General features: G+C 41.7%; 2 protein-coding genes across 6 annotated transcripts in view; both read right to left on the bottom strand.

Moving 5' to 3' along the window:
• Positions 1-1,519, bottom strand: part of CUNH16orf70 (chromosome unknown C16orf70 homolog) — a 30,220-nt gene extending 28,701 nt beyond the window's left edge. Inside the window, exons 1-2 of one of the 4 annotated variants that reach the window (XM_032424255.1) lie at positions 1,459-1,519; positions 1,209-1,329 (exon numbers count right to left, since the gene is read on the bottom strand). In XM_032424255.1, coding sequence (XP_032280146.1) covers positions 1,209-1,272 — 64 coding nt within the window. In that variant the 5' untranslated portion in view covers positions 1,273-1,329; positions 1,459-1,519. Of the gene's footprint in view, positions 1-1,208; positions 1,330-1,423 lie in introns of all 4 variants that reach the window. The other 3 variants (XM_032424254.1, XM_032424256.1, XM_032424257.1) reach the window with 3 other exon arrangements.
• Positions 1,520-9,101: 7,582 nt separating this feature from the next.
• CBFB (core-binding factor subunit beta) overlaps positions 9,102-16,160 on the bottom strand; it is a 56,135-nt gene continuing 49,076 nt past the window's right edge. Inside the window, exon 6 of one of the 2 annotated variants that reach the window (XM_032424081.1) lies at positions 9,102-11,551. In XM_032424081.1, coding sequence (XP_032279972.1) covers positions 11,483-11,551 — 69 coding nt within the window. In that variant the 3' untranslated portion in view covers positions 9,102-11,482. The remainder of the gene's footprint in view (positions 11,552-16,160) is intronic. The other variant, XM_032424082.1, reaches the window with a different exon arrangement.

Raw genomic sequence — 16,160 nt, 5'->3', positions numbered from 1 at the left:
AGGCAAATGTATTACTGGCCTCCCAATCAAGCTCTTGGTGCTTCACAAGAGGCCAAAGTGTTTCATACCAGCTAAAATTTTGGGAAGAACTCTGCAGGAGTGGTGTAAGTTATGAGAGAAACTGGCTAAGACCTCTCTATAAACCTGGCTCCTGTAACCCAGAGGCTTGTAGTTCAGTTAGTTCATGGAGACACTGAGCACCAGCAGAGTCCTACCAGCCTCTATTGTGCAGTTTCTCATCTAGCCTGTCTCCACTGACAAGAGTCTTCCAGATTCAAGGATGAGTTAATAGCCCAAAGGAGCAGGTCACTCAGTCCAGTAGCCCAAAGTAGTGGGACAAAAGTTGAAGTCTGCACAAAGAGCACCAACATCTGCTCCACACCCCCTTTTCCTAGTGCTGGATAAGTGTAAACATACACTGGAGTCACTGAATGCACATACTTGTATATATAAAGGTAGTGACGTTGGGAATAGTTAATACTGGGCCAAAACCACCAACATGGCCAAACTGCATTTTATACAAACTAAATGTTACTCTCCCTGAACTCTTATTTCATTAAACCTTCAACTCTCTCTGCTAAGGTCTGGGTTTAGGATTACACCACACATCGACCACACTGAAAAGGAGAAGGAAACAAGTAACAAGTTCGTTTAATACACAAACTCTTCTTACCTCCCTTGACTAGATCCCTAACATGTGATTATGGGATCTGACCCTAGCTTTCCCCTACGGACAAGGCAACCTACAGCCCAGAAAAGGAAAAAGAGACGTACTACTGTGGCGTTTAAGGGTGTCAGTCACTTCTTAGCTATTAAGTCTGTAAAATGGAAATAGAAAAAACAACAGTACGGACCCTCAAATCCCAAGGAGGCATACTTGAGATAATTACGCAAAGAAGCAGGGTCTAGCCTTGAGTAAGTGTTTGGGGCGTGTCAGCCATTGTTGTTATTATTACTACTGTACCACTGCCCCAGAAGGAGCCCTGCTGAGGCGTGAGGCGAGGGCGTCAAGGTCAGGACCAGCGACAGACTAGCGAGTCTGGCCGGTAGGAACGGGTAACTTAGTGCCTGGAGCCCAAAGAGCCGAGAGGACGGAAGAGGCGAGGACCCGCGGGCGCAGGGGAATAAGGGGCAGAGACCAGAGGCAGGAAAGGCCTGGAGGTAAGTAAGAAGCAGAGTAAGGTTCTGAGGTAGGATCCCACACTCACCCAGGGTGAATTCCCATTGCTCGTTCCCCAAAGAGCGTTCCGGCACCACCTCCAGATCCAGCATTGGTTCAGCTCGCCGGGCCGGGGCGGCCTCCCTGCAGCAACGCAGACGGGACCGAAGCTGGGGAAACAAAGCAGCGACTGACCTGCCGTCCCCGCTGGCCCGGCTCTCCACCTACTCCTCGGCCGCCGGCGGCACCAGCCCAAAAACACACCTCAGGTCAGCAGAGCTCAGCTCAGCTCAGCTCACCTCACCGGCAAAACCCTCGGCGGCAGGGGCAGCGGCGGCAGTCGGAGCGTCTGCAGCAAAACTGGCGTGCGGGGTCGTAAAGCGTGGCGGGGGCGGGGCGAAGGCGGGATAGCAATCGCGGGGGGGGGGGGGAGGAGCCCAAAGAGGAGTCGCGCACGCGCAAGATGGTGTGCAAGTCGAGGCGAAGGCTGAGGGAAATCAGACTGTACCGCTGGGAAGGGTGGGCGCTGGTGGAACGGGGCCTCCGTACTCCATGAATCACCACATTTGCACACCCCACTGCACACGTTTCACATCTCTACACAAGGATGTGCACACCACGCAACACACAAATGTGACGTGTTCTACAAATCCGTCTGCCCTTTACACGTACGTACGCCCCCTCACATTCACTGGGTGCAAAAGGCGAGTTCCGAGGGTGCAACGTCTGAGGCCCAGCGGGGAGGGAGGACACCGACGTTCAAGTGAGTGCGGAATGTGCTCGAGTGTTTGCGTAGGGACAGGGGGGAGTTGGGGGAGAGGAATAGGTAGAATGGGGAGCAGCTAGGCCAGACCTCAGCTGACCTAGTCAAGATGTGTACAGCCCCCTGGGGCCGGTATCCAGAGGTCGTTGGCAGCAGCTCAGCCTTAGGTGAGTCAGCTTTGCCCCCAACACTGTGTGGTCTTGACCAAACGTCTGGCGCCCTTTGTGCCTCATTCTCATTATCTACAGGTCGGGAGAGGGGCTCCTCTAGCCTGTTCTGCCTGAGCTTTTGGCCCATGGCATGGGGCACTCAAAAACTAAAAGGGAACCAGACCTCTTTTAGAGCTAAGCCTTCATGGAAGCAGACTCTTGATTCTCACAACCACCCTGAGATGTCAGATTCTACCTCACTTTATGAGTGAAGAAAACGAGGCCCAGAGATGTAAATGGCCTGTGGTCCTCAGTGGTAGAATCCAAGTTCTTTCCATTACATTCCCCTCCGAGGAAGGATTTTAGCAGGGGAGAGAATGACATGCTAAATTTTCGAACTGGTTTGGTAGGAATGTAACTTGGGAGGCTCCATCAAAACTTGAAGTCACTGCTACTGGCATTAAAACAACACGGGGAAGGATGTCCATTGCCGCATCATATGCCAAACAATAGAACTGAGTCATTGAGATGTCCACCGGTAGGGAAGTGGCTGACTAAACTGTGATATATGTAATAGAATACGTTTAAAAAGCAAAGTATATCCCTGTATGCTGATGTGGAAGGAGTGCTAATAGAAAAAAGCCAGGTGTAAACTGTATAGTAGTATGTAAAAACAGAAATAAAAGAAACATTGTCCATACCAAAAGAACCTTTCTGGAAAGATAAACCAAAAAATATCAATAATACCTAATACAGGGAGTGGGGATAAGGTGGATATTTACTTCTTACTATGCATGGCAAGCATTAAAGATGTGGATAGATTACCTTATATGTGGATGGGATCAGTTTAGGATAGGTCAGTTGGGCAGCTGGCCTAAATAGCATGGGAGTAGACCTGGAAAGAAATCTAACATTGATGAGGAGTAATCTTAGTTGATCTAAAATGTTTGAATTGAACTCAAATCCAACCAGACTAGGACTGGTTCTTATATTCAAAAAACACTTGGAGGGACTTATTTCTGGTGAACAAAGAGGTTGGGGCAGGTCACGTGGGGGTGTGGGAGAGGAAAGACAACAGAGAAAGCCACACTGGATAACAACATGAAAAGGATTTTTAGTTTGGAAAATCCAAGTAACAGGAAGAACAAGGGTGGGAAAGCCCCTAAGAAATTCCCTGGGGGGGGTGGCACCTGGGTGGCTCAGTTGGTTGAGCAGCCGACTCTTGATTTCGGCTCAGGTCATATACTGGGGTCATGAGATCAAGCCTTGCCTATCTCTGCTTGAGATTCTCTCCCTCTCCGTCTCTCTATGAACTCTTTCTCCTTCTCTAAAATTAAATAAATAAGATCTTAAAAAAAAAAAAAAAAAAAGGAAACTTTAGAATGGAAGCAGGAGACCAGCAGGGGGAGCTCAGACATCCTACTCCTGGTGGTGGACTGCATACCCAACAGGACCAGATGTGCCTTGTAAATCCATATTAGGATAGGATTATTAGGATAGGATAGTACTATTTTACTGACCAGCCAGGTGGAAGAAAGGTTTCCTCCTCTGTGGGCAACAGCCCAGCCAAAGCCACTATACATTGAGCTCCCATTTTACTCCAATTGACTTTTTGTTTATAATAGCCTTCCCAACTTCCCCTTTCCTATATAAGAGCTGTCCTCTCCTTTATTCTGGGGGTTTACTTATGGCTTTCCTGTATCTTGTTTGTTCTGGATTAAAATTCTCTATTCCTAAACAAGCCCATTTTTGCTGGTAAAATAACTGGCAGACTTATTTTGAAGGTTAACATTGGTTAAACACGTTGACTGGAAGTTTGAATCCTAATTCTGCCATATAATGATTTTGTGCCTTGGGCAAGTTACTTAGCTTCTCTGTGTCTTAGTTTCCTCATTTGTAAAATGATCATACCTCACAGCTTTGTAGCACTTACAGGTAGATGGTTTTTGACCTACAGGTGAATGGTTTGTGTGTAACTAACATTTTTAAATAACCTGATAGTGACAGAATTGATGGAATCCTTTGGCAGGATCTATAGAATGAATGCGGAAGATGAGGGAGAAAAAGATTAAAGAATAAAAACACAGGTTTCCAGCTTCGGGTAGCTGAATGGATGATGGTGTTCCTCAGGACAACAGCTGGGGGAACTGACATTGGAGGGCTGGAAGGATACCAATCCTATTAAAACGGTCATATGTGATAGCTTAGAAGGCGGGAAATGTACACGTGGGTGAAAAGCTTAGAAAACAAAATCTTAGTACCATGGTTACTATTGGTTGCATTTGTCAAGAGAAGAACAGCCAGTTTGAAAGCAGATTTGAAGGGTAACTGCATCCAGCAAATCAGGAATGGGCCCAAGAGTTGTGGAAAACAATGGATTGGGGAGTCCCTCCCAATCAGCCTTACAAAGGACACTCCTCTCTCTCAGGGTAGAAAGCCCTCAGTCTCTCTCCCCAGTGACATTTCATAATTGTTAGTACAGTGGCTTTATTCTCCCCTTTTCTGAATGGAAGTGTTTCCTGCAGTTTTCCTGTTCCTATTCTACCATTGTAACTGACCGTGTTAAGGGCAGATAATGACATATCCTACAATTTTACCTCAGTGCTTGGGACTTTTAGGTTCTCTACTATGGTAGATCTATTTTCTTGAGGAAAGGAGGGTAAAACAATATTTAATAATTGAGAGGGCGGCCTATGATAGTCATTGGTGCTATGCACAAATATTCTCTTTGTAAGATTGCAGTTCTCAGGTGAAGTCGGGAATAGCCCTGTGGTTTGCTAGGTCCAATGATATGTAAAAGAAGTCATATGTGTCAAATTCCTGTGAGTTTTAAAAGCTAGTGCCCTTTTCATTACACTGTCTTCTTGGCCCCGCTGCATGGTTGGCTATGTTCCAGTGACTGTACGCCTAAGTCAACCAAGTAGAAAGTTAAGTAAGAGATTAAGTCTTCAAGTCAATGAAATTTTTTTTTTAAGATTTATTTATTTGACAGAGAGAGACACAGCGAGAGGGAACACAAGCAGGGGGAGTGGGAGATGGAGAAGTAGGCTTCCCGCTGAGCAAGGAGCCTAATGCGGTGCTCGATCCCAGGACCCTGGGATCATGACCTGAGCCGAAGGCAGACGCTTAACAACTGAGCCACCCAGGCGCCCCAAGTCAATGAAATTTTAAGGCAACACAACCAGCCTGATAAGAAAAACCGGTAAAATCGTCAATTATACCTCCTGTACTTTTTTCTCAGATTTGAAATGTCTCCAGGCCCACTAAGCTATTCTTAAACTCTCTACTGGTTCATTGTATGATCAATGGGACTGACTTTCTGCTTCTTCTCTCCAACCACAGTAAGCTTTTTCAAGCGCCCATACCCTCAAACTCACAACCCCTCAGTGGCTTCCTGTTTGCCCATGGGAACAGTCCCAGTGTTTTAACATGGCTGAGAAGTCCATCCAGCACTGCTTGGGCCTCTGCTGATCCTTGCATATTTCTCCACAGCTGCAGCCTTCTCCATTCCATGTTTTGGTTTTACTCAACTGCTCTGTATCTCAAACTTGCCATGCCTTTACCTGGCTGCCTGTAATACTTTTGTCACCTTCTCTTTGCTGGGGTAGTGTCTCCTTCCATCCTTGAGATTTCAGCTCAAATGCCTTAAGGAAGCCTTTTTTGACGACCTAGACCAGGTTAGATGTACTATGTAACAGCCAGTCCTTCTTTTTTTAAAAGATTTTATCCGCGTATTTGACAGAGAGCGCACAAGCCCGGGGAGCAGCAGGCAGAGGGAAAGGGAGAAGCAGACTCCCTGCTGAGCAGGGACCCTGGGATCATGACCTGAGCCGAAGGCAGATGCTTAACTGACTGAGCCACTCAGGCGCCCCAGACACTAAACTTTCAAGGGCTAAAGTGAAATAGTCTTCCAGAACAAAGTTTTGTTTAAGAGAAAAATATTTAGTACTGCCTCAGCTTTTAAATTTAAAATTTAAAAAATCAGATCTAGTAGTTCCAGCTACAAGGTCAAGCATCAAGGCCTTAGCCTTTAGCTCTCCTTCTGCTTAAAACCCCTTAGAACTTTCCGATTGGCTCACTTGTTTAGGTCCCAGCAAAAACGTTACTTCCTGTCACATCTTCCCTAATTCTTCCTTTATTTGACCTAATCACTATTTATCCCATGATGCTATTTTAGTTAATTCACAGCCATCTATCACTTCACCACTTAATTACTTATTAATTGTTCATCTTCCCCAGGAGATGTAAACTTCACTAGGAGAGGAACTTCGCCCATTTTATTCATCTCTAGAAAACTGCCCTGCACATATTTGGCTTACAATAAATACTTGTCAAATAAAAAAATAAAAATTTAAAAAATTTAAAGATCAGTTTCCTGGTTGTACTCACCACATTTCAAGTGTTTGATAGTCACATGTGGTTAGTATCTACCATACTGGAGACATCGTGGATATAGATTATCTTCTCTAATCAAAAATTTCCCTCTGTATCTTATCTCCTCACATTTCCTAATGTTTCTGAAACCCAAATAAGGCCAATAATGACCCTAAATTGCTTAAGTTTTTTTTTTTTTTTTTTGACAGTGAGTGAGCACAAGCAGGGCAGGGGGTTATGGGGGTGGGGTGGGGCAGAGGGAGAGGGAGAGAATCCCAAGCAGGCTCCACATTCAGTGTGGAGCACAACGTGGGGCTCAATTCCAGGACTCTGAGATGGTGACCCGAGCCAAAATCAAGAGTCGGATGCTCAATCGACTGAACCACCCAGGTGCCCCAAAGTTGCTTAAATTATTTTAACCAAAAGTTGAGATTTAACTTAAGACAGCAACTGTTTTAAAAGCATCCTATATTGAAAAGAGCCAAACTACCATTTCCACCTATGATCCCACCCTACAATTTTAATTTTCTGGCCTTGACACATTTTTGAAATGCCATATATGGCACTTGGGTGGCTCAGTCGGTTGGGCATCTGCCTTCGGCTCAGGTCATGATGCCAGGGTCCTGGGATGGAGCCCCGTGTCAGGCTCCCTGCTCAGTGGGGAGTCTGCTTCTCCCTCTCCCTCTGCCCACTCCCCCTCCACTGCTCACACTAGCTCACGCTCTCTCTCAAATAAATAAAATCTTTTTAAAAAATGCCATGTATGTACATGTGGTGGTGCTGCAAGAAAAAAACTGATGCTATCTAGGGGTAATCATGCCTTGAAATATGCCTGCAAAAGACAAATATTGGGAGATCAAAACACCAATGTTGTCTTGTAAATACACACACACAGATGTGGCAGTGTGCTGTGGTGGTTTTAAAAATATGTCCACAACCCCTTTGACACACCACCCTTGAAGAGATGAAGCTTAATACTCCTCCATTTGGGTGTGGGCCTGACCCTGTGACTTACTTCTAACATAGAATATGGCACCCCAAGATTAGGGTTTTTTTTAAGATTTTATTTATTTCAGGGGCGCTTGGGTGGCTCAGTCGTTAAGCGTCTGCCTTCGGCTCAGGTCATGATCCCGGGGTCCTGGGATTGAGCCCCGCATTGGGCTCCCTGCTTGGCGGGAAGCCTGCTTCTCCCTCTCCCACTCCCCTTGCTTGTGTTCCCTCTCTTGCTGTGTCTGTCAGATAAATAAATTAAAAAAAATCTTAGGGGCGCCTGGGTGGCTCAGTTGGTTAAGTGACTGCCTTCAGCTCAGGTCATGATCCTGGAGTCCCAGGATCGAGTCCCGCATCGGGCTCCCTGCTCGGCGGGGAGTCTGCTTCTCCCTCTGACCCTCCCCCCTCTCATGCTCTCTCTCTTTCATTCTCTCTCTCAAATAAATAAATAAAATCTTAAAAAAAAAAAAATCTTAAAAGAAAAAAAAAAGATTTTATTTATTTCAGAGACAGTACGGGCAGGGGGAGAGGAAAAGGACCAATCCCTGCTAAGCATGGAGCCCAAGGGCGGGGGGTGGGGGGCAGTGCTCCATCCCAGCACCCTGAGATCATGACCTGAACCTAAGTCAGACACTTATCCGACTGAGCCACCCAGGCGCCCCCAAGGTTAGGTTTTTAAAAAGACTGTGGCTTCCATCTTGAATCACTAGCTCTAGGGAAAGCCAGCTGCCAAGCTGTGAGCTGCCCTATGGAGACACCCACATGGCAAGAAGCTCAGGGTCTCCATTCCAAAACCTAGCAAGAAATCAAGGGCTTTCACCCAATGGTCTCTGAAAAACTGGCCAGTCAATGACCAATCGAGTGGGCTTAGAAGGGGATCTTTCAGCCACAGTCAAGCTTTGAGATGACTGTAGCCTGGGCTGACAACCTGACTCTAACCTCAGGAGAGACCTTGGACCAGACCACTGAACTTAGCCTCTTCCAGATTTCTGACCCACAGAAACTGTGAGATGATGTTTACTTTTTAGGCTGCTAGGCTTTGGAGCACTGTGTTATCCAGTAATGGATAAATCATACAAGGGCTTATAGCTTGAAAAAGCTCCCCATTGCCAAATCAATTAAGGTATTTGTTTTCCCAAGCAGCCCCAAACTAGCATATCCAAATACCTGTTTCTAGAAATGATATACTTACTAAAACCATGATGCTATTGCTGAAACCACTTGTGAAATTAACCCTCAGAGTATGAATCTTATTCTCTGGAATTTTGCTTAATGGTGCCAATTCACCATTTATATTTGTTATTTGCAGTAAATATGGTGGTGATTAAGTAAATTTTTTCATTATGAATCAAGCTTAAGGCATGTTTCTAAAGTAAAAAGCTGGTATAGGAAAAATGCCAAGGAAAATCCTAAGTATGTTTTCTTTCTTTTTTTTTTAAGATTTATTTACTTATTTGAGAGAGAGAGAAAGCATGAGCAGGAGGGGCAGAGGGAGAGGGAGAGAGAATCCCAAGCTCACTCCGTGCTGAGCACAGGGTCTGGCGCAGGGCTTGATCACAACCCTGAGATCACTACCTGAGCTGAAACCAAGAGTCAGACGCTCAACCTACTGTGCCACCCAGGAGCCCAAGTCCTAAGTACGTTTGATATTGTGATATTTACATTAAAGGTTTTCTTTGGAATCAGCGGAAATGACCACTAGATGCCACTGTTGTTGTTTTTTTAAGGTTAAAAAAAAAAATGAAAGAACATTTTGGAAACAAAAAAGTCAATTTTCATATCATAATGAGCACCAGAACAGAAATTGTTGGGTTATGTCAATGAAGAACCAAGACCTTTTTTTCACTACAGAGAAGTTTATTGTGAAAGTAAATGAAACATACAAACATACAGTATGGCTAATGGTGGCAAAAGCAATCTGGTAGCTTAAGGCAAGTTTTAATGGAGATGAATTTAGAAAAGATGATGCAATGATGTAATTTTGTTTAAATATAGATTATGGAAAAATATCAAATTGCATCAATAACTTAATAAAAGTTTTCAAAGCCTGCACTACTGGAGAAAAAGGGCTCATGATCTTAATGCCAGCATTAAGACAGACGGAAGCAGCACTGAGCTGAATGACAGGAAAAATCGAGTATTTACAGAAGGATGGCAATATGAACATTTAATAACATTTGATCTTAGTTACTGGTGGAATGAAAGCCCTTAGCTAGAAGCAATAGAGAAAAATGTACCATCATCATCATGTTATTAAAAAAATTAAGTGCAGAAGTCAAAAACCAAGGAGCTCTGTGATAAAGGAACCTTAAAACACCACTTTAAGGGCCACTTAAAAGGCGATTCCCTCAGGGGAAGTTAGGGCACTGAGTGTGTAAACATGTGAGCTGCACAACACTAAATACCAACCAAATTCATTCATAGTACTTAGTTACACAAGATCAGCATGGTCTTTTATGATGCATTATTGTTTATAACAATTTAAACACACTCCTTACCATGCATGACTTCAAATATATAACAAATATTTTTATTCTGAGATACAGGATATGTTTGTGAATTATAAGACCTATATACAATGAAAGTCACACCTCCCTCATCAGTCAAGTATATATATATGTGTGTGTGTGTGTGTGTGTGTGTGTTTTAAATGCAATGACCTTATTCAGACTTCAGTTTCTTTTCTGAATTGACCATGTCAGTTTTTCAAACTCTTTAAAATAATGCCATTCTATTTTGATAAAATACATTTTTGCAAAAATTCAGAAATGTAGTAACATTTAATGAATGTGACACGAAAAATATTTGTAAGGAGGTGCCAAATGACTTAGCACTTTTTTCCAGTCTTGTATTAAAAAAAAAAAAAAGTTGCATCCAATTTGACAGTGAGCCTATTTAAAAAATATTCTCATACTAATTCATCTCAAAAGGTTCTATTAATAGTCCTTTTGGAAAATACCATATATATAACCTGTGAGTTTTTTTCCAGAGTAATTAATGAAGAAAATGTATCCTCTGCACAGATGAACATTTTCTCTCTAAGACTAATTTTTCATCACCCAGCATTGTTTTTACAAAAGCATGCATTATAAAATACACATAAAAGCAGCTATCTTAAACATGATATTAATACAATATTACCTTGGTAGCTGATTCATCACTGTCTCCAGTTTAATATGCTGTTACATACATGAAGAAAGCTCCAGTATCCCTTTTCTGATTGACTTAAAAAAATAAAATCCCTGAATAAAACAGAAGCCAGCCTGCGACTTCTTTAGGCATTTCAGTAGAGTATTATTACCATCTGTGGAGAATATCTCCACACAAACTCATGATTACAGAACAGAATGTAAAAGAGATCTGGGGCAGATTAGAGTTAATACCAATTAAAACATTTTATGTTTAAGGAAAAAAGGAAAAGGAGCTGATTATCAACATTTAAAAGGATACTGCAACTTTAACAACTGTAAACTTTGTGTTAAAAGGCTGTGGCAGACAGCTCTATGCTACAGGTTTTTAGCTTGTTTAAAATAATGCAAACACATCAGCAGTTTTAAAATGCCATAAACTATAAAAACACAGAAACAAAACAAATAACCACGAGTGTCTATCTAAAATGAAGCTGTGTAACCAACACATGTAAAATTCCAAAAATAATTAGAACAACTGATTAGGGGGAAAACCCTCTGATAGAAATTTAAATTTCCTGACTTGTTCTTAAATGACATAATCTTTTAAATTAAAATGGAGGAAAAAAAGAGCTTTACAAATGGATAGTTTCAACTCACTAAAATAATGCCAACAAGGTAAGCTTGCATAGAAAAAAATTCAAATTACTGGCTACATGCATACAAAATTAGAAATGCAGGTATTATATAATCATAGTGCAAAACCATGGCAGTTTGTGATGTCTTGTTACTGCCTAAGGTTGAGAAATAGACCGCAGTACCTCCAGTTATCACAGTTTCTGGTCTTTTAATGATTATTTCTGCCAACTAGAAACAATGTATATGTAAAGATGGGTGGGCACATCTGCTGTGCTGCTAATTAACGAAGTTTGAGGTCATCGCCACCACCTAAATTGGAACCAGGACTAGGGTCTTGTTGTCTTCTTGCCTGCAACGACAAAATCATAATTGGGGGTCAAAACATGTTTTGAAAATCAAAGTGCTAGATAAATAAAGTATAAAGTAGCATTAAAAAAAAACAGTTTACAACTAAAAAATTTTCAGCCACTATCTCCATATGTAAGAGGAAAAAGAACAATTTAAATTAGGTATTACATATTTTGCTGAAGTTTCCATAAAAACCAAGAAAAAAATCTCATTATATTCAAAAGAGCATTATCAAAATATGTACTATGCATAAAAGAACAACAAATCTACATTTATAGTTCTTGGACTACAGGGTTAAACACATCATCCGTTCACCTTAGAATCAAAATTTCCCTTTTAATAGTACCTGACATTTATTGAGCACCAACTATATGCTGGGCACTGTTCTAAGCACTTTCCATGGATGAACTAATTAAAACCCTGTCAGCGGGACGCCTGGGTGGCTCAGTAGGTTAAGTATCTGCCTTCAACTCAGGTCATGATCCCAGGGTCCTGGGATCGAGTCCCGCATCGGGCTCCTTGCTCAGCGGGGAGTCTGCTTCTCTCCCTCTGCCTGCCTCTCCCTCTGCTTGTGTGCTCTCTCTCTAATAAATAAATAAATAAATAAAATCTTAAAACCCTGTCAGCAACCTATAACATAGGTGCTGTTTATTTTACAGTCACACAAAAGTACACAGTGTACTAATGGTATGATTGAAAAATGTAGTAGTGAATTTCATCTTACAGTATGCCATCTCTGCCACACAAGTTTTAAATAAAAACCTCTACCTCATGTAATAAAATCATTACTATGGATAAAGTATTGTCTCAAAAGCAAAAATGGATGCTCTTAGAGCTTCCACTAAGAAGAACCACTTCAGGGAGGCCACCATCTAAGAGCAAGAATAAACAGAACTTTATTTTATTTTATTTTTTATTTATTTATTTTTTTTAAAGATTTTATTTATTTGACAGAGAGAGCACAAGCAGAGGGAGACAGAGGGAGAAGCAGGCTCCCTGCTGAGCAAGGAGCCCGATGTGGGACTCGATCCCAGGACTCTGGGATCATGACCCGGGCCGAAGGCAGCCGCTTAACGGACTGAGCCACCCAGGTGTCCCAAGAATAAACAGAATTTTAACTGCTTTTGGTTATATACATAAAAGTTAAAGGCCAGGTTCTATTTCTCCAAAGTAGAAATAATGGACATGACTATACTTTACAGATACCTTTATTGCATAATTGCATAAATATGGAGGGAAGAAAGACCTGGAGTACAACACAAAAATTTGTTACTTAACAAGTGCAATTCTTAGAAAACAAACAAAACCCTCCCAAAAAACCAAGAGCAATTCTTAATAAATAAATTTAGATAAAACCTTAAAAAAAAAAAAAAAAAAACTGGGGAAAAAAATTGCAGTCCTTGATCCACTTACATAACCAGAAGTATTTTTACGACAAAATTAACGACTAAGAGGTTTGACAATTATAGACACTGAGGTTTTCAAGTTCACTTTAGAATAAACATTTCCAGTTAAACTACCGATGGCAAATTTCTTAATAGAGAACATCTAACAACTAACAGGTTCTGTGTGACACTCTCTGCTACTATAAAGTTTTTCTTTAAACAAGTGCCCCTTTGGTCCACGTACAACATTAATTCTCAGTCTCTTTTACAAATTCCAATGAGTGTTTCTTCCATAAGCTTTCTTTAGTGACTATAAATGGGAATCAAACACAAGCATCTGATCGTTTACAGATCCTGGCTCTTTTAGCAATGGTTTTCCTATGTTAGACAATGGCGAGTCCATTTTACCAGTAGTTCAGGCAAAAAAGCTTGAAGTCACCCTAACATCTCTTTCTCTCACACTCAATGGTGGGCTCTGACAGCTCTATATTAACAATGTCCTGAATCTGAGCGCTTCTGACTGCCTCCACCCCTAACCCTAAGTCCACGCCACCACCATTCTTCATCGGGATCTCGTCTGTAGTCACCTCTGATAATAGATATATATATCTGCCAGTAATTGAGACCACCATGAAATCACCTGTGCAATCTTAAGCTAAATGGAATCATGTATTATAATCACCAAGTGATTCTTCATTGTCTATGTCAGTTTTCGGAAACAAATCTAACCAAAGATCGAAATATTCTGGTTTCAGTTCTTAAGATCTGACACGGTTGTTACAGAAAAAGCATTCTTGGGGCGCCTGGGTGGCTCAGTCGTTAAACGTCTGCCTTCGGCTCAGGTCATGATCCCAGAGTCCTGGGATCGAGCCCTGTATTGGGCTCTCTGCTCAGCGGGAAGCCTGCTTCTCCCTCTCCCACTCCCCCTGCTTGTATTCCTTCTCTCGCTGTCTCTACAATCTTAAAACAAAACAAAACAAAACAAAAGAAAAAGCATTCTTGACCTTCAAAGAAACATCTCAACAAGTCATACTTGTACTGCATGATCAAATTTGGTCAGAAGCTCCAGCAATGTTGTCATTTCTCAAGAGCATTATTGTTGTTTAGATAAAAAGGACACTGCCTTGTTCACTTTGAAACAAATCAAGTAAAACCCAACACTAACTTCTGTACTCATAAATATTGATACATTCCTCTAGCAGATTTTAATTATTTTTATTAGCATACTGCTCACTAACTAAATTTTAGCATATTTCTTTCAATTACTAGTCATGTTAAAGTTATGCTGCATGGTATGGACTGAAAAAGCTATGGAATGCATATTCATAAAAAAAAACCACCCCAAAAACAAAAACAACCACCCACCCAAAAACAAAAAAGCCACTTTAAGTTCCATACAAAATCAATGCTAAATGTAGTATAAGGACAGATCAATTCTGCAAAATCACAGATGGCGATATAAGCATCTGGGTTCAGTCAATGAAGGTTAGAAAGGGGCTGAGCAATGAAGAAACAGAGAAAAATCAATCCTAATTATATATTAACAAAACACTATTAACCTACCAATAATATTTTGTCAAAAGGGTATTTTAGCTTTTGTCTTGGGATAGGAGTAATTTTCAAATTACTTTAATAATAATGGGATAACTTCAAGTGAGTGATGGCCTTCATAAGCAGTAATCAGCAGCTGGAGTTCTCCCTTCTGTTCATGGCTGTGCCGAAGTTGCTATGGGTTTATTTGTTTAAAATGTATTTTGGTAAAGGCATAGAGAAGAGTAAAGTTGTCTTGTTATTTACTTGTGTTTGCAGTTTATTTACACTGTGAAGAAGGAATTAGGAAGATGTAATGGAAGACAGTGTGAAGGAAAAACAAAAATAGGACAAATGAGAGAGCTGGGGAAGGACTTCAACAGAGGGTGAGAGCAGAAGAGGGAGGAATAAGAGCTGGGAGACTGGGAGGAAATTTATTGTTCGGAGGGAAGATGTACAGACTGTCACATGAAGGAAACAAACAGAAACAGACTTAGGTTCACTGAAATAGCTTCCACAGGACTGGTATTCAACAACTGGATGAGCTTTCTAACGAAAGCAAGATGTTTTAGAAGGAATTCTATGAGTAATTGGCTAGACTGGATGGTGGCTAAGAAACTCTCTGAACCTGATTATTATAAAAGCATAAAGTCCATGATTTCTAGTTTCTTTTCCTCGGTCAATCCACATGGGCCCTTGATTCTAACTTATTAACAGCTATTTCAGAATAGGGGTTTAATATAAAGCAGACACCCACAAGCCTGTTCAGAATATAAATCTGTTTTTAATATTTATAAAGAATTTGGGACGCCTGGGTGGCTTCGTCGGTAAGCATCTGCCTTCGGCTCACGTCATGATCTCAGGGTCCTGGGATCGAGTCCCGCATCGGGCTCCTTGCTCAGTGGGGAGCCTGCTTCTCTCCCTCTGCCTGCTCTGCCTGCCACTCCCCCTGCTTGTGCTCTCTGACAAATAAATACAATCTTTAAAATATACATATTTTTAAAGAATTAATCTAGACATTTTAAAAAAGATTTTATTTATTTGAGAGAGCGAGACAGCACAAGCAGGGGGAGTGGCAGAGGGAGAGGGAGAAGCAGGCTCCCAGCTGAGCAGGGAGCCCAGATGTGGAGCTCGATCCTAGGACCGTGGGATCGTGACCTGAGCCAAGGGCAAATGCCCAACAGACCGAGCCACCCAGGTGCTCCTCATCTAGACATTTTACTACAGACCTCTTACTACCAGTTGCTCCTGTTTTCTTTCTTTCAATATACCACTGTCCAGAAACATGGCAAATCCAGTTTTGAGGAGGCAGTCATGAGATGAGCCCAAAATAGAGTGACAAAGAACAGTCACCTGGCACTGAGTTTTCCCTACTGGTCAGGGCTGTGCAGAAGTAGCCAAGAGCAGGGATGCCCAAATGAAAATGAATAAAACTTCTTTTGGTTGATTTCCATTCTTTTGGTATCAAGATTATCAAATTGCTGAAAACTCTTTACGAGAAAATGTTCTAATACTTAAAAATAGCTCCAACTTACTGAGTATAATATACTATTTTCACACACTATGCTTACACTTCATGTCTGACACTTGACTAAACGTCAGAGCACAGAATTACAGATTTTTAGAGTGGCAAAGTCCATCAGAGATTTAGCTCAACTCTAATCTTACAAACTGTGAGCCTGAAGCCAAGAAGGT

Source organism: Phoca vitulina, unplaced genomic scaffold, assembly GCF_004348235.1.
Source record: "Phoca vitulina isolate PV1807 unplaced genomic scaffold, GSC_HSeal_1.0 scaffold30, whole genome shotgun sequence".
NCBI lineage: Eukaryota > Metazoa > Chordata > Mammalia > Carnivora > Phocidae > Phoca > Phoca vitulina.
Note: the sequence above shows the minus strand (reverse complement) of the source record. Positions and strands in the feature narration are given on the sequence as shown.